The sequence below is a fragment of the Rhineura floridana genome, chromosome 1 (assembly GCF_030035675.1).
Source record: "Rhineura floridana isolate rRhiFlo1 chromosome 1, rRhiFlo1.hap2, whole genome shotgun sequence".
In the NCBI taxonomy this organism is placed as follows: Eukaryota; Metazoa; Chordata; class Lepidosauria; order Squamata; family Rhineuridae; genus Rhineura; species Rhineura floridana.
The window spans coordinates 145,531,175-145,553,134 of NC_084480.1; the positions used below are offsets into that span (position 1 = coordinate 145,531,175).

The following is a 21,960-nucleotide window of genomic DNA, read 5'->3' on the forward strand; positions in this document are numbered from 1 at the left end:
GACACACACATGTGTTTGTCGTGCACAGAGATAGAATTAGGAAGGGATGCCTCTTTGGCTTCCGTTTTTGTTTCTCATCTCCAGTTTACACTACTGGCTGGTAACAGCACAACATGTCTGTAAATGGGGTGCTGGCTTTTGGGGTTCCAATTTAGCTGGATTGACTTTTGCTACCTACAATCGGAAGTATGTTTTGTGCGATCTCTTTTGCTGTTATGATTTCAGCATCACACCATTGGCGAAATGATTTCATTTCATATAGCAGCATATCCTATGTAATTTTTCTATCGCATCTTAATAATAATGTCTTAATAATGACTTCATTTGACAAAGCAGCATACCCTATGTAATTGCTCTATTGCATCTGAATGATAATGTCTGTACAGTACTTACTAAGTAATACTGCACTGGGGACCTGTATCTGCAACGTTGTTTTCATTCACAAAAATCGAGTGGACGGCAGCTGATCAAGCCACTCTCCGCCCCAACTAAATTCTGGAGAACCTAAAATGGGTGTGTGTGGCAGCTACCACCTTAATCTTCAGTAGGGAGATACAACAGACTATATATTGCAGGGTTTGTATGTAAACCATTGTCTTTCCGCCCGCCCCGTTTGTAATACGTGAATGTTAACAACAAGCTAAACTGCATTTACAGTGTTGCCATAAATTACAGCCTCAGCTCTTCCCCAGCCCGCAATAAAACCGGGTTACTTTGCAGGGTTGTGCTCACTCTCAATCTCAGCTGTCTCTCTCTCTCTTCCCCCTCCCTTACTATAGAGGCATAATCTCTCATAATTTATGCAGTATGGGAATAATATAGGACAGTTCATTTCTCCTTTCCTTGTGTGAGAAGCCTTTCCGTTTACTTGTTTTTTGGGGGGAGGGGGAAATGATGTTGTCAAATCACTGCAACCATAAAATTGTTTGTTTCCTCTGATCATTTTCCCACTGGACCTAGAGAGATTTTAGTTATGGCCTCAAAAGTAACGTGGAATTTGAGTCTGCGAAGAAAGGATCTGTCCGTCTAGTAATTTCTTACAACGGTATGTTTATTAATACCAACCCTCTTTACCAATCTCCGTTAAAGGCATCTTATGCAGTCATCTACGTCTTAAAGAGTAGTTAACCGAATTGAATTTAGGAGGGTTTAGCATTGGGCTAGAAGACCTTTGCGCACCCGATTTGCAGTGCTAGACTTTCTCCGAAAGGGGGCGCGATGCCTGGAGGACCGTGAGTTCTGGTCCGCTCTGGTCGGTGTTGCTTTCTCTCCCCCAGTCGCGCGCCGTTTGCCTTTCTACTCTACGCGTCCGTTGGAGACGATGAACGGCTGCGGGCGAACTTTACTGCTGGCTTTACCTCGACTTTGGCGTCGGCCCTTTTCAGGGACTGCTTGGGGTAGTGGACCGCTGCCGTGGCACACCGCAGCCGCCGGACTCTCCCCCACTTACCCGAGCAGGGGGGAACCCGTCAGGCGCTGGGGAGCGGCGGTGAAAGCGCCACATGAGCCGCCGGAGGAGGAGGAAGAGTTTGTCTTCCCCGAGTACCTCCCTGAGGAGTTGCTGCTGGTGCCAAAGGAGGAAAACCATCAACAGCGAGGGGCTGAGGGGAAGTCTGAGCCGGAACTGGCTGGGAGCGACCCGCGGCGGCGGCAGCAGCAGCAGCCTCAAGAACGACGCGCAAAACCACCCCGGGAGGGCCACAGGGTCTGGGGGCGGCCGGACCCTTCGGTGCCCCCGAGCGGAGTGAACTGTTCGGGCTGCGGCGCGGAGCTGCAGTGCCGGGATCCTGTTGTGCCCGGCTACTTGCCCAGTGAGAAATACGTGGGCCTGGTGGGATCTAAAGAACTGCTGGAGGAGGAGGAGACGAAGAAGGAGAGAGTTGTGGAGGCCAAAGAAGGTCTGAAGGAGGCAACTCCTCAGCAGAAGGCGCTGGAGGGCACCATGTGCCAGCGTTGCTGGCTCATGGTGCATCATCAAAAGGCCCTGCAGGTGCAAATGTCCCGGGAGGAATACCGCAACGTGGTGAGCGCAGCCTTGCGCAGCCCTCCTCGTCATGGCCGCCCACCCCTGGTGCTCTGCATGGTGGATTTGCTGGACTTGCCGGAGTCGGTCCTGCCCGACTTACCCGAGCTGGTGGGGAGCCAGGCCCACATATTTGTACTGGGTAACAAGGTGGACCTGCTGCCTAGAGACTCGCCCAGCTACCTGAAGCGCCTCCGAGAACGCCTGCTGGAGACCTGCGCTAGTGCTGGCCTCATGGATTTGAGGCAGCCTAGTGGGGCCCAGAATAAGCCTGTGATTGATGTACACCTCATCAGTGCCAAAACGGGTTACGGAGTAGAAGAGCTGATCTCCAAGTTACAGCGCTCCTGGAAATTCAACGGGGATGTGTACCTCGTGGGAGCCACCAACACAGGAAAATCTACTCTCTTCAATACCCTCCTGCATTCAGACTACTGCAAGTCTAGAGCCTCAGACGTGATCAATAGGGCAACAATCTCACCTTGGCCAGGTCAGAGGAAACTGGGCAAATTTGCTAATTGCACTTTGACTTTTTTAGGCTGTGCTTGGTTAAGGTGTTGGACTATGTCCTGGGAGACCAGGGTTTGAATCCCCACAGAGCCATGAAGCTCACTGGGTGACCTTGGGCCAGTCACTGCCTCTCAGCCTCATGAAAGCCCTATTCATAGGGTCGCCATAAGTCGGAATTGACTTGAAGGCAGTACTACATTTACATTACATTGGGAAGCCCCCAAGTGGAGCTTCTGGGTATTTATGGTTGAGTGCTGTAATGGTCTTCTAGAAATATTGGAAATGATCCAGAAAGACCAGTACTTGTTCCAAACATCCATACATAAGGGTGGGAGCTGGCCATGCCAGTTATGCCTGTCAACATGGTCACATGGCACCTTAAAAGCCAACATAGTAATGGTTGTTAACTGCAGTAAGCTAAAAGTAAAAAAAGGAAAAGTAAGTAAAAAAAACTCATACCGTGCTAAACTTTTTAGGGTTTATTTGTTGTTAAAGTGCCAAATTAAATGCTCTTAATTTATAGCAAAAATAACAAACACAGTTCTAGAAGAGTAAACTGGTCACATGTTAGCCAGCTATCATGTGGACGAAGACTAATGGAAGCTAAAGCTCTGGGCACGTGGGATTTGGGGATCTGACATGAGCAAATTAAATAATATTTAACACTTTTATATAGCACTTCAGAAGCTGTGTTTGCTCAATATACTAAGCCAAACTTTGGCTTAGCAAACCTGTATGAGTTTGCAGTCACATTGCTTCTCCCCAATCCTTTTTGCTGGTGCACATGCTAACCTAAATCAAGATTTGACATAGCGTGTCATCCAAACCAGAACTCATGATTAAGCAGTCCTCTTACTATCCATGAGCTGTCATCAGGTGGTTGACAGGTGGCAGCCCCACCCACCTGTCAGAATGACCATGGAAGGTGGCCAGTTCTGGATCCAGCCCTCCAACCAGATGCACTTCCCCATCCCTGCTTAAGACATAACTCTTTTAAGTACTCTGGCAGTATCAATTAGATTTAAAATGTCTTTTGTATGGAGTGTATTCTGAATTTTCTAGGCCTACAACTTCACTCAGTATACTAATGGTCACACTAGAATTACTTTCTTTCTACAAATGCATTGGTTAATTCATCTAATTCATTCCTAAACATGTGCAAATTAGCCATTAATCAGAATGAGCGGACACTTTAATACTCTTTCTTTCAGTTCTTAAATTATTTTTAGTTTAACTAATATTGGCCAGATTCAGATGTAATGGTTTGTTAACTGCCAAAGCTTGTTGCATGGTGCATTAATGAATATTGCATGGTTTTTCATTATGTCCGAGTCTCACCAGTGGAAGGTAAGTCACATATTTTACCACTCTTAAAGAAGTTGCACTAGCTGCCAGTAAGCTGCCAGGACAGGCTTAAGACTTTGACCTATACAGCCCTAAACAGCTTAGCACCAGGATATCTGAAAGGGCCGGGGCCTTTCTCCTTGTCACCCTACATAATTATTACAATCAGTTGATGTGGCCCACTTGATCTCCAGCTGTACTGTAGAACCACCTTCCCTCTGAGCTTAGGTAAATGCCCGCATCCTTGAAGTTTAGGCATCTTTTAAAAACACATGTGGCCTTTGGTGGTGCTTGATCTCAGTATATTATACTTTTAATTCTGTCATAGTTTTTCAGTTGCATTTTTTCCAGTATTTTAATGTTTTGATTTTAATATTGTACACTGCCACAAGATTGATGTTAGAGGAGTATACCAAGGGTGGGGAACCTTTCTGGCTTCACAGGCCAGATCCTTGTCAGGTCTACCTCAACTACCTGCCAGTCATATGAAATCATTACGTGACATGATTGGCAGGTGGGCAAGGGTGGCCACCTGTTAAAAATCCCTTGCTTCAAAGGACGCTTTTCCCCATGGTTTTAATCCCTGCTTGTAAATGGGGATTAAATCCTGCTGCCTTGGCTGTGCCACCTTGTTTCCTTGCTGGGAGCAGGATCACACAGCAAATTAGGATTAAACCCATCCTTCTTTCTATCAGTGGGCACCATCAGTAATGTCAGCTGATGGATAGGTGGGCATCGTTTGGGAAAAATGGCCTTCTGGGCCAAATTGTACCTCCTGGTGGTCGCGGATTAATTCACAGGCCAGGAGTATAGGAATGCAGTATAGGAATGTTGTTGAATAGTAATAATAAACCAATGTTATATTTTAACTGCAAGTTGGAAATGAGTCAGATACATTGACTTACAGTCTCTTCATAAGGGCATGTACTGAGCTGATGTTTGACCTGAGAACCTCTTGCGTTATGATTTAACCTTTTGACAGTTATATGAGTTCTAGAGGAGATGGCTTGTCAGATATATTGGAACAAGTTATGGCCATCTATTTTCTGAGTTTTTCAACACATCACCAATCTGTTACGGTATATAACAGCTTTCTGGACTAAAGATTCTTGGGATGGTTTTGGATGCCTCATAATAGTTTGGGAGGCATGTCTATGTTGCTGATACTTGCCTAGAATCTTAATTGTTGTTTTTCTAGGAACTACTCTGAATCTCCTGAAATTTCCAATTATTAATCCTACGCCTTACAGAATATTCCGGAGGGAATCAAGACTAAAGGAAGATGCAGAGAAAATGGAAGAAGACCTCAGTGCTGATGAACAAAAACAGCTTTGTACCCTCAAAAAGCAAGGGTACTTAATAGGCGAGTACTGTCTAAGAACTGTGTAGCACATAAATGTTTGACTACTCTATATTTTATAAATTCATAGTTAGAAATTTCAGTATTGGAATCTACTATTGTCCCATGATACACACATTCAATCAAAAGTTCTTATAGATCACCAGATAGGATTTTCCAGGGAGGATTTCTGTGAATATTCTGGTGTTTGTGGCTAGTGTCAGTTACAATGATATCCAAATAGAGCACCATCAAAAATATCTGCAGCATTTTGTACAGTATACGAATTTCATTTACTGGTGTTGGTAGAAATTCCTAACATATCCAAGCCAACGTAAGAGTTTTACTACTACTGTGACATAAGTAAAATTCCCAAATGGTCTGTGTGCCCGTTCTTTGTATGCAGCACTGACCTGTATTGTTGTTGTGTGCCAGTGAGGGATAAAACACAGGCAGAGCAATCCAAACCCCCTTATGCTGGGCTGGGGAGCGTGTGGAGATGCCCCTCTGCCCAGCTCTTCTAGCTAAGCCAGCTTTCCATTGGTGCAGAGCATCCCCTTCCACCTGCCAAACATGCAGGCAGATGGAAGTGTGATACTGCCAGTGGAAGGGCCTGAAATGGGGTGTTCCAGAAGCAGGGAGGGGCTGAGCTGGCACGGGATCCATTGGATTCCATTGTTAGTGCTGTCGCATGCAAGCATCTGACTCAAATTGGGCCCAGTTATCATCCTCCCCCCATCTTCCATTGCAGTTGCCATGTGTGGTAGGTCTGCAGATGCAGTGGTGGTTCTGGTGCTCCACAAAACCCTGCAGGAGGGGAGGGTAGAATGCTGTCAACAGTGAGTTATACTGTCCAAAATCAATGGATTTGAAGCTGGCCATTACGAAGTCCATTTTTTAATGGATCTGCTCCAAGTATGGCTAATATTGGATATCCCCCTTAAGACTTTTTTGTTTAATACTATACCTGTATTAATTCGTACAATTTCCTTTGTGGAGTTCTAGGATTAAGATTTTCATTCTATACATGCTTACCTGGGAGTAAGTCCCACTGAACATAGTGGAGGAGAAATTTAGTTAAATAAGCAATAGAATTTACACTTTAAAAGAGGATACAATAAAGAAATCGGCTGTAAAGCAAACTCCTCCACTTCCCTAGCAATCCCTCCTCCCCAGTTCTGGGAGAACAGGTCATCCACCAGCCAAACACCAGCAAATTCCCATGCAGGTTAAAAATCCACATAGAATCACGGTATGCATCTGCAGGAGGCCCTCACTTGCAGAGAACAGTGATTGACTGGGTATATAAGGGATAAGACGGTCTCTCAGGTATCCTGGTCCCAAACTGTATAGGGCTTTGTACACCAAAGCCAGCACCTTGAACTTAGCCCAGTAGCTAATAGGTAGCCAGTGCAATTCTTTCAGCAACGGGATAACATATTGATGATACCCTGCCCCAGTAAACAGTCTCGCTGCTGCATTTTGCACCAGCTGCAGCTTCCAGACCTACCTCAAGGGCAGCCCCACATACAGGACATTACAGTAATCCAGCCTGGAGGTTACCAGTACATGGACAACAGTGATCAGGCTATCCTGGTACAGAAACAGCTGTCTTACCAGCCAAAGCTGGTAAAAGGCACTCCTAGCCACGGAGGTCACCTGGGCCTCTAGTGACAAAGATGGATCCAGGAGCACCCCCAGACTACAGACCTTCTCTTTCAGAGGAAGTATGACCCCATGCAAAGCAGGCAACTGACCAATTATCCAAACTCAGGAACCACCAACCCACAGCTCCTCCATTTTCCTAGGATTTAGACTCAGTTTATTGGCCCTCATCCATCCCACCACCGAGTCCAGGCAGCGGCTCAGGGCTTGCACGGCCTCTCCCAGTTCAGATGTTACAGAGAAATAGAGCTGGGTATCATCAGCATACTGCTGATACCTCGCCCCAAATCTCCAGATGACTGCTCCTAAGGGCTTCATATACATGTTAAACAACATGAGGGACAAGATGGTACCCTGCAGCACCCCACAGCACAACTGCCAGGGGCTGAAAGACAATCATCCAATGCTATTCTCTGAAAATGACCCTGGAGATAGGATGGGAACCGCTGTAAAACAGTGCCTTCCAATACCCAGCTCGCAAAGTCAGCTCAGAAAGATACCATGGCTAATAGTATCAAAAGCCACCAAGAGATCAAGCAAGAACAACAGGGTCGCACTCCCCCATCCTTCTCCCGATAAAGGTCATCCATCAGGGCGACCAAGGCTGATTCAGTCCCATAGCCGGGCCTGAACCCAGACTGGAATGGGTCACGGTAATCTGTTTCATACAAGAGTATTCGCAATTGCTGCTCCATAACCTTCTCAATCACCTTCCCTAAAAAGGGGGTATTTGCAACCAGGCGGTAGTTGTCACAAACCAGTAGGTCCAGGGTGGGCTTTTTCAGGAGTGGTCGGATCACCGCCACTTTCAGGGTAGCTGGAACCACTCCCTGGGTGGCTGGAACCACTCCCTCCTGCAACGACGCATTGACCACTCCCTGGATTCACTCAGCCAAGTCCCCTTGGCAAGCTTTAATAAGCCAAGAAGGGCAAGAGTCAAGAGGACACATTGCTGGCCACATCATTGCAAGCACCTTGTCCACGTCATCAGGTCGCATCAACTGAAACCAATCCCAAGAGGTTGCAGTAGACGTTGCACTGGACACCTCATTGGGGACTACAGTAGATGTGGATGAGCATCAAGATTGCTATGGAGGCGAGCAACTTTACCATCAAAGTGCCTTGCAAACAATTCACAGTGGGCCTCCCAAGAGTCTAAAACTCTATTTCCTGGAGTTGATGTCAGCAGATCTCTGACAATATGGAAAAGCTCCACTGGACGGCTATTTGGAGATGCGATGGTGGCAGAGAAGTGGGCCTTCTTCGCCACCCTCGCTATCATTTTGAGTTCCTCCAATGCCACAGTTGAGACAGATGCTGTCAGCTCGGTCAGAGAAGCTGCTGGGCAGCAGGGTGGACGGTACACCACCAGCAACCCTAGTTTACTGTCTCCTTGGCCTGACACCATGTGCAGACCCTCACAGCCAGCTCTAAGACAGAATGGTTTCTTGGTGACAGAGATGGAAGTTGTGTAGACCACAGCAACTCCTTCCCCCCCCCCCCCCCCGCCTGTGCTGGTGTTGCCCCAAGTATCTAGATGGGCAAAGCTAGGTCAGATCAACTCCTTCCAGCTTGCTCACCCAGGTCTTAGTAATGCACACCAAATTGGCACCTTCATCCATGACCAGATCATGGATGAGTGTGGTCTTATTGTATACCGATCTGGTGTTAAACAACAGCACTCATAGGACAGTGGGCACAACAGATGAGCAACGAGGAACCCATCCATGAGAGGAGTGGGAGAGAGGAACAAGGCGTAGATAGCCTTGCCCTCATCTTCTATGATAGTTCACCACCTCCTCAAGGCCAAACCTCCCTCTACCCATGATCACTGAAATTGAGGTGGCATCACCCATGTTTTTCTTTATAAAGAGTCCTCTTAAACACGTTATGGACACAACAAGAACCCACCAACAAAACATACCTGAACCAGTTATCCCAGCAGGCCTCTGAGAGAATTGGGAACAGTCAGACCCACACAATAACTTTCGCACATGGCACATTTATTCCCCCCGTCTCACACCGAGGTGAGATGTGTGTAAGGGACAAAATTACTAATTGAAGAAAACAAACATAATTTATTTTTTCTTTTGATGTAGGAAGAATTGGAAGAACATTTCAAGCACCTCAAAAGCTGAAAAAAAATTGTGAAATTGAGTTTGATGCTGAAGCATTGTCTTTTAGCATGGAGGAGGAACCTTATGTTAATCGTGTAGCTACTACTAAGAAAATTGAACTCCCATACAATGAAGTGAAAGATGCTCGCTGGTTTTATGACACTCCAGGGATTGTTAAAGATGGCTGTGTAAGTAAACTCTTCTACTTTTAAGAAGTCTGATGTATAGGACAGAGAAGAGGGAAAGTACCTGAATGACCACCTGTGACCTGAGGAGGTGGTCGTTTTTGTGCCAGGCATTGGCTTGGATCCAAAGATGTCCTTCATTCATGGAAGGGCTGTATTAACACCTTGCACTAGAACATTGTGTAAGAAAAGTGAAACCAAACCAAACAATGACCCTATTGCATAAAAGCTTGTGCCGGAGGTTATATAATCTAGAGTACAACTGTAGACCCTCAGTATTGTATTGTGTGAACTCTTGTGCAGGCTCTTGGACTAGCATTTTCAGAACCCTGACCAAGATGAAGGTGTGAAAATAGGAGGGTGAAATATCAATAATTTAAGATATGCAGACGATACCATACTACTAGCAGAAACCAGTAATGATTTGAAGCGAATGCTGATGAAAGTTAAAGAGGAAAGCAGAAAAGCAGGACTATAGCTGAACGTCAAAAAAGACTAAAGTAATGACAACAGAAGATTTATGTAACTTTAAAGATGACAATGAGGACATTGAACTTGTCCAGGATTATCAATGCCACCGCTCACCATATGTTACCAAATTCTTCGAAGCTACACAGGAAGTGGATTGGACTGTGAAAGACCAACCCAAATTGTGTTTGCATTTTGACCAATTTGTAGGGCAGTCCAATATCTCAGAGAGGAGGTCAGGTCTCCTGCTCCCCTGGTTCACTATAGCTGCCCAATTTCCCTGCTTTTTAAAGTTTGATAGAAATATCTCTTGGCTATAGGTACATTCTTAAACCGCAAGATTTTTTGCCTGTTAGTGAATTTCCCTGCTTTTTAATCTGGGAGGTTAGAAATGGGATCCTGTGCAAGTTTGCTGAGAGTGGATCGATCATTTGCATGCTTATTGAGTTCAGTGGGATTTATTCCCCTGCAATCATGCTTAGGATAGGTGAAACTGACCACGGGATGGGGGGGGAGGAGGAGGGAGGGGAGGAAATGCAGAGGAGAGGATTGGGATGGGAGCAGGGGGGAGGAGGACAGGTTTGATCATTTGCATGTTTATTGAATTCAGTGCGATTTACTCCCGTGCAACCATGCTTAGGATAGGTAAAAGTGACCGAGGGGGAGGGCTGGAGTGGGCAGGGGAGGAGAAAGAAGGAAGAGGGGAGGAGGAAGGAAGAGGAGATTGGAAAAGCAGGTCTGATCATTTGCATGCTTATTGAGTTCAATGGGATTTACTCCTATGCAATGATGGTTAGGATAGGAAAAACTGGCCATGGGGGAGGAGGGGGGGGGAAGGAACTTATTGGAGGGGGACAAAGGGAGGGGAGGGCAGGTTTGATCATTTTCATGCTTATAGAGTTCAATGGCATTTACTTCCCTGCAATCATGCTTAAGATAGGTAAAATACCATGGCGATGAGGAAGGGGAGCGGGAGGAGGGGGAAAGGGAAGGAGGGGATTGGAAAGGGATGGGGATGGGTAGGGAGGGGCAAAGGAAGGGGGAGGGAAGGGGCAAGAGGGGGGTTAGGAGGAAGAAGAAGGGAGGGTGGGTTTGATCGTTTGCATAGTTTTTGAGTTCAATGGGATTTATTTCTGTGCAATCATGTTTGAAAATGGAAAATGGAAATGCCTTCAAGTCAGTCCCGACTTATGTTGACCCTATGAATAGGGTTTTCATGGTAACAGTATTCAGAGGTAGTTTTACCATTGCCTTCCTCTGAGGCTGAGAGGCAGTGACTGTCCCAAGGTCACCCAGGGAGCTTCATGGCTGTGTGGGAATTCAAACCCTGGTCTCCCAGGTCGTAGTCCAACACTGACCTGGGGGAGGGGAGGGGAGGAGATCAGCCAGGCATTTTTTAAACATTTAAACTGCAGAAGATGAAGGTCAGAGTATGGGGCAAGGTCAGTATTAGGATTACAGGCACTCTGTGAACATGGCTGATTTTTAATGAATTTCAACAGATTATGAGAACTCTGAGAGAAAAAAGTCCAAAAGGGCTCTGGAGATTTTTCTCTCTTTTTACACTTTGAACTGTCTATTCTCTCTGACTATTTTGTGTATCACCATGAAAATTGAGAGGGTTGTTAAGCAAGCGCTTCTGAGTTCAGGACTATACGTTTTGTAAGGTTTTGTTTTGAAATGAGTTTATGGGAAGCATCAGAATGGCATGAAGGGTATTTTCAATTTAACATTACAGAATGTGAAAAATCCCTGCAGGCTATGGCTGTATAATATTCTAAGCTTTCTCTTGCTTGTTATTCATCTTACAGTACAACTTTTTAAGTAATGATATTTTGATGATGATTAGATATCATGATTGACTGGCTCTAAAACAATTTTCAGAATATGTGCAGATGGTCATTTTTCTCTCAGTCAGTAATGTCCTATTTCAGATGTAAACATCTGACAATGCAGGCTTCACAACAAAGCTATTCTGATTCACCCTCAGTGGGGTGTAATTTATGAATGGCAGTGCAGACTTCTGTGCCTAACTGGAAGAGGGGGGCGGTTGTTGACAATATTGAATGGCTTTTTTAAAAAACAAAACCTTTTTTAGGGGAAAAACTTTGGAATACCTTTTAGGAAATAGGTTCAAGCTATTTTATTTAAATCCTAATGTGAGAATTAAAACACATGAAATTACATCACTTTCTATTAATTTAACAGAAAGCTTGAAACAGGGTTGTTCCTTATCTACACTTTTATTTGTTCTAACACTAGAACCATAAGCAATTAAAATAAGAGAAAATAGGAAAGTAAGGGAGAAATATGGAGAAAATCAAACTATGCTGACAATATAGATTTAACCACCACAATATCTGTGCAATCTCTAACTAGAGAAACTAGTTTACCATTTATATATTTATCAGTTAATATGGCAACAGAACAGATTAATAAATGGCAGCTAATCATATCAAAATCTATCTGGAGCAATAAGACCAAGAATTGAAGGGGGGAAAATGATTTAAAAAAGATGGCCAGGCTATCGCTTCCAAATCTGAACTTTTATTATGTTGCAAATTCCATTAATTGGGTCACAGACTGGATAATAGTTCCACATTTTTCTATAACATTACATCTTTCTCAAAACATAAAAGCCCCTCTACAAACAAAAAATAAAATTGTTGAATGGCAGTGCAGATTTCTTATGCAGATTTCTTAATTTCAAAATTAAGGTTGAAATCTAACTGTGCCCCTCTGTTAGTAGAACAGCTTTTGATGTAGCAGGCACCTCTACGAACAGAAAGGTGAGGGAGGGAACGAGGTGATTTTCATGTATTTCCCATTGTTCAGCTGCCTCTGCCACCTGAAAATGTGCTCCAGAAAGTTGGTGACCTTCCAGAACAGCATGGCAGGCAATGCAGAGGGCTGCAGGGCAAAGGGTGAGCTGGCAGAAGTCACACACCCTCCTCTTCTGTTAGTGCTAGATCAAAGACTCTTTGACAAATGGAAGGACTCTGAATTATTTCAGTGTTTGAGCTCACTTGAAAGGACATTTGAGTTGTAAACCCAAACATTTTTGCAGTGTACAGTTGCTTATCTTTTCCTCTTTAATTCTCTAATTCATTTAAAAATTTTATATGCCACTTGTCTTTCAGAAATTCAAAGTAGCTATCAATAAATAAATCACAGAACCGGCCATCGCACACTGTCAGGGTTGTATCCAATGAAGTAATTTCATTGGTGCAAAGGCTTCCGCAACAAAACTTGCCCTCCCTCTCTTCTCCCCACATGTTGGGGGAAACCCAGAACAGACAGGGAGAGTACAGGACAGGAGGACAAGTATTGTGCAAGTGGAAGTCCGTGCACAAACAGAATGACTTGATTGGATACAACCCTCAGTATTTCATCTGTGAAGTTTTATCCATTTTCAATTTCTTGTTTCTTAACTGCCTAGAGCAGCCTTTCCCAACCAGTGTGCCTCCAGATGTTGTTGGACCACAACTCCCATCAGCCTCAACCAGCTTTGCCAATGGTCAGGAAGATGGGAGTTGTGGTCCAACAACATCTGGAGGCACACTGGTTGGGAAAGGCTGGCCTAGAGCCTTGGAGTATAGAATAGTTGAGAAATTTTAATAGTATTAAGGCATTTTGTTATTTTTTAAAATAGTATAAATATGTACTCTGGTATCGGGTGGATATAACTGAAACCATTTTAAATTTAATCCTATAATTTGTACTCCTAAAAAAAAGAAAAGAAAGCAGATGAAAGAGACCCAGAACTGGAAGAAAGTCAAGGCAGCTCTGGACAGTAATGCTTTATTAATAACTTTGTGTATGTGTGTTCCTGCATACACAGCCCAAAAATGCTGAAACACAAGTCATTTTGGAAAGCGAAATAATACAAGAAAATGGGGGAGGGTCCAAAATAAGAGTAGATTTTTTAATTAAGACAAGTTAATAAACTGCTCGTTAGTACAGAGCATCTGCTTGGTTCAAAGCTGGGTAACTGAAGAAGAATCTCACAGAATTTAGCAAAACCTTCCCACATCTCTGATGGATCTGGTAATGACTAATTAATTATTCCTCAATGCTCGCTGTGAAATAAATGGTTGTCTTTGAATTAGTTTGCAGTGAGTAGCCTTTAATTATGCTGAATTGATGCTTGAAGCCTTTAGAGAGGCCCAGGAGTTGATTGACAGCAGAATGGATCGATTTTGTTTCAGTTTCCAATAACTTTGCCTGTGGTACTGTATGATTAAGTTTGGAATGTGTGTTGAGCACAACAGCAATGGCATGCTGTTGCATCATGCTCTGGGTCCTTCAAAAAAGAAATGGCCTCTCATTTAAGTTTTGGGCTGTTTCTACTCTATCTGGTCTGTCCTGTGAGCAGGGCCATGTTCATATAAATGGTTGTGTCAGGTTGGCAGAAGAGATGGAATATTTGCAGAATATACTGTTTGTGGTAGTCTCCTGCTGCAAAATTTACTCAAGCTAATGAAGTAAAATGAGCCATGAAATATGTGGCAATCAACTGTCCAACAGTGCTTACTTCTTCCTCATATGTGATCTGGTCCTTGGAATATGAACATTCTGTAGGGCATAGCATCAGTGGGAATATATGCAGAATGCCATAGCACAATTGACCTTCAGAAAAGAAATCCCTTCTCATTTAAGTTTTGGGATGTTTCTACTCTATCTGCCCTGCCCTGTGAGGAGGACTGGTTCATATGAATGGTTGTGTCAGGTTAACAAACAAATGATATGTTGTTAATTGTTTTCAGCTCATGTACAGTTCATCTCAGTAGTTACTCTGTTTACATGTTTATCATATGGAGAGCACTAAAATGGCCTCCACATAATATTTTTTTCCCATGCCATGACTCTAAGATACAGTGTTGGTTATCATGGGATTCTTCTATCACAATGTGTTCCATGTCAGCACAAACAAAAAGTCATCTCAAGCTCAAACTGTTTGAGAGGAGGGAAAAACAAAATATGAAGACTTGATACTAAGCTTCATGAAAATTGCCATGCCATTTTGAATACTAGCCACAATCCAACGAGTTTTTTAGCTCCCCCCCTTTCTTATTCCTGACACTCCCCCAGTTTAAACTGCTGGCCAGACATTCTTCAAAGCTGCTGTTCAAGAAATGCAAATCCAAAGCTTTCTTGAGCATACTGAAGTAGCTATAGAGTATTTAGCAAGGAAATAGTTTTAAAGTTCTCTCTTTGGGGTAAACCTGTAGAGAGAGCTGCCACTCCTTTGCATGCACATACTTGGCTTCTTTGGTTTAAGGCCATTGTGGATTATGTTTCTCATTAATTCTGCCTTAACTAGCTAGGCATTCCTGCATCTGGATAGCACTTAGATGACAAGTGCTGTCTTGTTATCAGTGGCCTGACAAGTGTGATTTCTATCATTGCTTTTTTGATCAATAGTATATGAAATAATTTTAAACTGCCATATAGCTGTGCAAGATCTCAGGCTACCTATTCTGCTATAAAAAGAAATGAAAATATGTACATATGCCTTGGATCATCTATATAATGCCCTCTGTTTTGGTTTCAGATTTTAAGTCTTCTAAATGAGAAAGAAGTCAAGCTTGTCTTGCCAACTTCTGCAATTGTTCCAAGGACATTTGTGCTTAAACCTGGGATGGCACTATTTCTAGGTGCCTTGGGACGCATAGATTATTTACAGGTAAACGGGCTCTTCTGAGCTTGATATCAAGGTCTTGTTTGTAATACAGTATATGTTATAAAGTGTAGTAGAATAGGCTGTGTGTGTCCAGTTCAATTTGGAGAAGCGTGTTCCAGACAGAGAGTTCAAGGTACCAGCTCTCAAGGAGAATGTTCCCATTCCCTGTCCTGTTCCCTCAGAACTAATAATTTGTGCTTCACAGCCATTGCCACCAAAGGTGAATGGGGAGCTACTAGCTAAATGCCTCAAGTCATATAGCCGCTCCCTTCTTCAGGGCCGTTCAAACCTCTGCCTCTGGTATTCTCTCTGATGCTTTTTCTCTCCCCCTCCCCTCAAATTTATTATGGATAGATATCCAATTTCTGGGAGTCCCACTGGCCTAACAAATCACAATCACAAGTTATGCAGTCGAGTTTCCCACGTTTGGGGTAATTGCAGGGGTCAGCACACCTGCCATGCAGTGGATGAGCCTCACCCTGGGAAAACCTCCTTTATGATCTTTTAAACTTAGTAGAATTTATTTCAGACAATTAATTTTCAGCCTTATCACTCTCTAGGGAGACCAGCCGTCTTGGTTTTCTGTTCTGGCCTCTAATTTGTTGCCTGTGCACATCACTGTAGTAGAAAAAGCAGGTGCCATCTATCAAAAACATGCAGGTCAAACATTACTGAAGGTAAGCTAGTACTGTCTGCACCATTGGGGGATCTATGAGGACTAATGTCTTGTGATCTGTCTTATTGCACAGGCATTCATTATTGTGCCTCTTGGGCCTAGTACAAGGAAGGCTTTGTCCTGCTCTTAGCTAGCACCATGACTGCATTGTCTCAGATGAGTTCTCCCTATCTTGGTGGTCTTCTGCTTTATGCAAGAAAGAAATAATACTTCACATTGTTTTGCTTCTATCAAATCTCGGGAAAGCAGATAGCAGAATTAGAAAGCATTCTGTGAGTTCTAACGCAAAAAGATTGCTCCCTGTTAAAGCCGCACTAAGGGGTCACCTCCTTGCAAGGAGATGTGCTACCTCGGGAGCCAGAGATAGAATAGATTTTAATTTTACTGTTAGTTTATACGTATTTCTAACAAAGTACTTTACAATCTAGGTCAGGGGTGGGAACTACTGTTGCTGAACTATAATTCCCATCAGCCTCAGCAAATATAGCCAATGGCTAGGGATGATGGGAATGATAATTCAGCAACATCTGGAGAACCGAAGGACCCCCATCTAGATCTTATCTAGGTCTTATTTGGGGTAGAAATATCTGAGAAGTCATGCTGAGAAAATGGAATTTAGGCAAAGCCACCCGTTAGGTCCATATGAATCTAGGTCTTTTGTGTCAAAATCTAGATTTACTTGCTGTACTATAGAACTGATGCAGTCCATGAAATGCCACTGAGCCTTTTACATTGGTAAGTGGAAGTCCAATGAATTTTGGGCTTCTGTTGAAAAATTCTGGGTTGCACATCATGTTGAGACTGCCAGCCCTTAATAACAAGAAGACCTCTGCTGGATCAGACAAAAGTCCTATGTAATCCAGCATCCTGTTTCTCACAGGGCTCAACAAGCCACTGTTGTTCCCCAGTGACTGGCATTCAGAGTCATACTACCTCTGAATTCTGGAGGTAGTATATAGCTATCATAATTAGTAGCTATTGATACCATACCTTCCATGAATTTGTCTTATCCCACTTTAAAGGTACCTAAGTAGGTTGCAATCACCACACATCCTGTGGTAGCAAATTGCATGTCTGACTATGTGCTTTGTGAAGTACTTCCTCTTGTTCACCCTGAATCTTATAAGTCCTTTGTCTTGTGATTAACTTCCTTCTGTCTCAGAAGCATCGGTTATTTTTCTGTTTAAAATATAATTAGCATGTTAGAGCAGAACTGCATAGAAGTAAATTAATGCTTGTGCATTGAGGATCAGAGTCTAGGTAATCTCCCCATCACTCTGTCTAGGCAAGACATTGCTTTAAATTAAGGGTGAGGAACCTCAGACCCAGGGGCCAAATGCTGCCCTTAGGACACTCTCTAGGCCACACCCTTCACTGGTCCTGCTGTGTGCCCATCTCAAGGGCTTTTTGCCTTGCTGGAATGCCTCTTGCTTGCCTGGATGGAGAAATGGGTGTATAGAAACCTCGGACTACTGCATGGCTCAAATGTAGCCTATTGTACAGAGAGAAAAGTCAGATTTATTGCGCTGCCCACTTTGCCTCTGGACCTGCAAACCATTAGCATGTGGTCCCCAGAAGGCTGTCCTTCAAGATGAAAAAGGCATCCCACTCCTGCTTTAAATAGTTTAGACTACTGCAAAGCCACTTTTTCTTCTAATATGTGGTAGGCCCTACCAGGATTATCAGTCTTCTTTCATGTCTGGGTACTGCGATATTATTTTCATTGACTTGCCTGTTTATGTTCAGTTTCTTGTTTCCCTTGTTTAATCCTGTTTTCTCTTTACAGTTCCATTTTCAATTGTGGTAGTTTTCTCACGGATCAAGATGGCTTATAAGTAACAACAGTGGGGAAAAATCACAATTCAAATATTGAAACAAGTTATAAGGATCTGTCCCACAGGCAGTTGGTAATAGAAGGTCCTACATGGGCGGGGAGGGATAGTCCTGCTGGTGTAGGCTCTGAGGTGGTCGTTGCTTGCCTGCCTGCCTGCCTTGTGCTAAGTTAGTTTCTGCCAAACTGTTGAGTTTTACTTCCGCACAAACTCTCAGGTTGAGTTTCTAATCAAGATTGTAAATTTGTGGGCAGGGACTGTGTTTACATATAATACCTAACTGTTGTAGTCCTTAATAAATACTGTTATGAAAATAATTGTACTGCCATTTTTTTCAAGTCATGTTACCCTCAAGTCTTGAAGACAAATCTTCAAGTTGTCTTCATTCTTATTGTTTAAAGCTTGTGTCTCTGTAATACAAGGTTCCTATGGGAGGTGAAGAACGAATGAAAGATTTCCCATCCTTTGTTCCTCAGGATGTGATGTTGGAAGGAATTGGTAATGCCGAGGCCATGGCTGATATAAAGTTTTCATCTGCTGGTAATTTCTGCAAATGTTCTCTTGTGATGGGTAGAGAAGATAGATGTTCTGGCACTTCTTGTTTTACCACGATGATTAACCTAATCAGAGAGCTAGTTGAAGTATAATAACCTTTTTTTGGGGAAAAGTGTTCCCAGTTTCTCAGAACCTCTTAGCAAGTTCTATTGATTTTACTGAACATGGAAACTTTTGGACAGATGCTAAAGGGGAGCATTTCCTATTTATTATTATTTATTTATTATTTGATTGATATCCAGCCCTTCCCAGTAGGAGCCCAGGGCGGCATTTCCTAAAGATTTCTTTTGTCTTATTTTAACACTGAAAAATGAAGCTATTTTGAGATGGGCCAGCTTTGCCCAAGCAGAAGTTCACAGTAAGTCCAGTGTTGTGATTTCATTGTATTTTGATAGTACATGATGTAGTGTTTTTTCTCTACAGGTTGGGTTGCAGTAACAGCTCATTTAGACAACAAAATACACCTAAGATGCTATACCCCTGAAGGGACAGTACTGACAGTACGTAAACCTCCTCTGTTGCCATACATTGTTCACATCAAAGGAGATCGGCTGAAAAGAAGTTCAGCTTATCAGACTAAAAGACCACCTCCCCTTGTGGAAAACTTAAACACAAACGTAAATAAGAAAAAAAGAATGGGATCCAAAGGGTAAGAAGTTGTAGATAACGGAAACTCCCAATTCTCTCAAGGATGGCAGAGCCCTGCTTGCACAAAACATATCTTTATTTTAAGACTGTGTTTTTGTAAAGGGTTTCATAAAAAAAAGTAATAAATTGAGGATTTCAAAGTTTCAAAGGTAATGCAGCATTGAAAACTGCTATCTTCTGCTGTTTTGAGTTGCAGTCTGCAATATTGCGGTATACACTTCCCATGCCCTCTTTCAGCAGATTGTCTTGGAGTCCTTCAGACTGATTTTCTTAGTTTTGGTAAGGAAAACTAGGTAAGGAAATCACCAGAAAGGAAGGATAATCTCTGTTACAACTCCACATACAGAGTATTTGTAGAGTATCCTATCAGTGATTGTAAAACTTGTCTGCAGAATAACAGGCTATATTTAATTACCATGCAATTAGAAATAGCTTCTGGACAGTCTTGAGGAAATGATGTGTGCTGCAATTCTATAGTCTGTGAAAGTCTACTGAGACTCTATATGCTTTATACTTTCCCATTAAATATTGTCTGTGACAACTGAGACATCCGGCTAAAGCAATACATTTAAATACTATGGCTTGCAATTCAGTTGTAATGCAAGAACTCATTCCTTGCTGCCATCTGTAGAAATGAAGAGAACATGGCGGTCATGCAGAGTAAATGAGTGTCCAGGAAGCTGTGGAAGGAAATCTGGTGAGTGGACTAGAGGGGGAGAAATCCAAGGACAGGAAAGAGTACACCAGAAGGTTTCTGTTTTGTATTTAAATTAATTACATTAAAGCAATTTTGCTTGTGTGAGACCTTCAAATTGGATGGTGATCATCCATTTCTAGTGCAGTAAATACTGAGTGTGGATCAGTGTTGTCAATATTGTAGATTGTGAAAGGAAGGACTGTCAGAGTAAACTGTCATCACAGCGTTTATTTTCTTGATGAGTCAAAATAAAAAATTGAGCTGCTGTATTTTGCTTTCTTACTGAAAATGACTCCCTAATTAAAAACTGATGACTTCAAAAATAATGTATTCTGAATTTTCTTTTGAGAGTAAATTAATATTTAAACTTTTAAAAGCATTATGCATGGGTATAAATTTTAGCATATTGGAACTAGCTTCCAACATCACAAGGTAAATGGATCTCTCTCACACACACACAGACACACACAGAGTAAAAATAGACTGGAAGTATATAGTCCTCAACTAGGCAGATATAAGATGCCTAGAGAATTTTTCCCACCTGTTATTGACCCTGTTTTTCAAAGAAAAACAAGATTATACCCTCTATTATTTATTAGTTAAATTTATATTTTCCCTATGAGTCCGGCCATCACAACGGGTTAAAGCTCCACCTATCATGCGAAGGCAAGAATGTCTTTGAAGTCAAGACTAGGGGCGTCAGGCCCCTCCCACTCTCCAGTTCATTCTTGCCTTCGTACGAACAAGATTGGATCCATAGCGTAGCAAGAAGCATTTAGCTAAGTTTATTTGTCTTCAAGCCCTTCCTTTCCCTGTCTGTGTTTAACTTCCCATTTAAGTTTGAGGGTCCCCACAGAGACCGCGGCTGCGGTTCTCTAGGTTTTTGGCCAATTTTGAGCTTTTCTTTAAGCTTCTTTTTTCCCTTACTTGTTTGAGGCTTATTTGAGGGTTCCCACAGAGACCGCGGCTGCGGTCCTCTTCGTTTTTGGCTGCTTTTGAGCTTTCTCCCCTGGCTCTGTTGCATCCATCGGGAGCTCTTGGCTCTATTTTTTCCTGGGCCGGGCGGTCTCAAGCAGCGCTGTGAGGAGCTCTTGGAGAGACCTCTGCTGCGGTTCTCTCCCCTGCGGGAGCTTGCGGCTGCGGCTTCCTGCTCTCTTTTTTTGTTTTTCCCCCGCCACCCATCTTCAGCCTGCCGGTGTACTACCTCACCGGAGTGTGGTGCTGCGGCTCTCTTTCTCCCTCTCTCTCCGTGAATTTAATTTTCGCCGCAGAGAGCTTTGATCTTCGCCGTGGAGAGCTCTTCACTCGGCGGCGACAGCGGCTTGCCTTCTGCTGCCTCTTCCGACACAGGCTTCTCTAGGCAATCTTCTTGTTGGGGTTTTTTAGAGCCGCTAGTGCGGCTATCGACCCCGCGCCTCCCCCAGCGACCGCCATTGCTTCTTCTTCCTCCGCCATTTTTGGATCATTTTTTCCCGCTCTTTTTTCCGGGTGCCATTTTTCAAATTCAAATTTCCCGCCTTTTTTGTTACCCTTATTAACCATCGGATACCTCCCTTGCAGGCTATCTATCCGTATGTGTGTTGTATAAGTGCTGCAGACAGACTTACACAGGGCTGCTTTACACACAATTTTACTGTGGCTGTAATCCTAGTGGCTGGATTATATTATAAAGGCTGGAGCTCCAAGCCTAGTGGGCTGGATTATTTTATCAAGGCTGAAGCTTTAATCCTAGTGGCTGGATTGTATGATCAAGGCTGGAGCCTTACTCTTAGTGGCTGATTTGTACTAAATCTGATTTATATTGGTCCCGCCCCCTCTGAGGTCGTGAACCAAACCTGAAACCCAGCCTACAGCACTAATCTGAGTGTACCACTCTAAAACAGCCTATATTACATTAACGCTGATACCTCAGTGCATTCTGCCCCCTCTGTGGCAGTGCACTTCACCATCTGCCAGTGTATCCTACCCCCTCCGTGGTAGTACGCTGTGCCAGTTCGGGTCTTTACATTCTGCCCCCTCCGTGGCAGTGTACTGCACCCAAGTTAATATAAGATGGCAGAACAGCCAGGCATGTCGCCATCAACCCATATGGTGCCAGATCAGCCAGGCATGCCACAATCAGCCAAGCCACAACATTCTAACACGACTAAGACCAGACATACCAAAGCACTGGCTAAGACAAAACATCTTTCCAGCCATAGTAAACCAAAGCGCCCAC

The 21,960-nt window shown here is 43.5% G+C and overlaps 1 protein-coding gene across 1 annotated transcript; it reads left to right on the top strand.

Annotated features, from left to right (window-relative positions):
• Positions 1-1,190: 1,190 nt before the first annotated feature.
• On the top strand, positions 1,191-20,055 carry NOA1 (nitric oxide associated 1). The gene is made up of 7 exons (XM_061635165.1): positions 1,191-2,513; positions 5,076-5,240; positions 8,981-9,186; positions 15,206-15,337; positions 15,895-16,011; positions 18,265-18,382; positions 18,821-20,055. Exons 1-7 carry the CDS (start codon positions 1,322-1,324, stop codon positions 19,048-19,050), a joined length of 2,160 nt encoding a protein of 719 aa, XP_061491149.1. The 5' UTR covers positions 1,191-1,321; the 3' UTR covers positions 19,051-20,055.
• Positions 20,056-21,960: the final 1,905 nt, after the last annotated feature.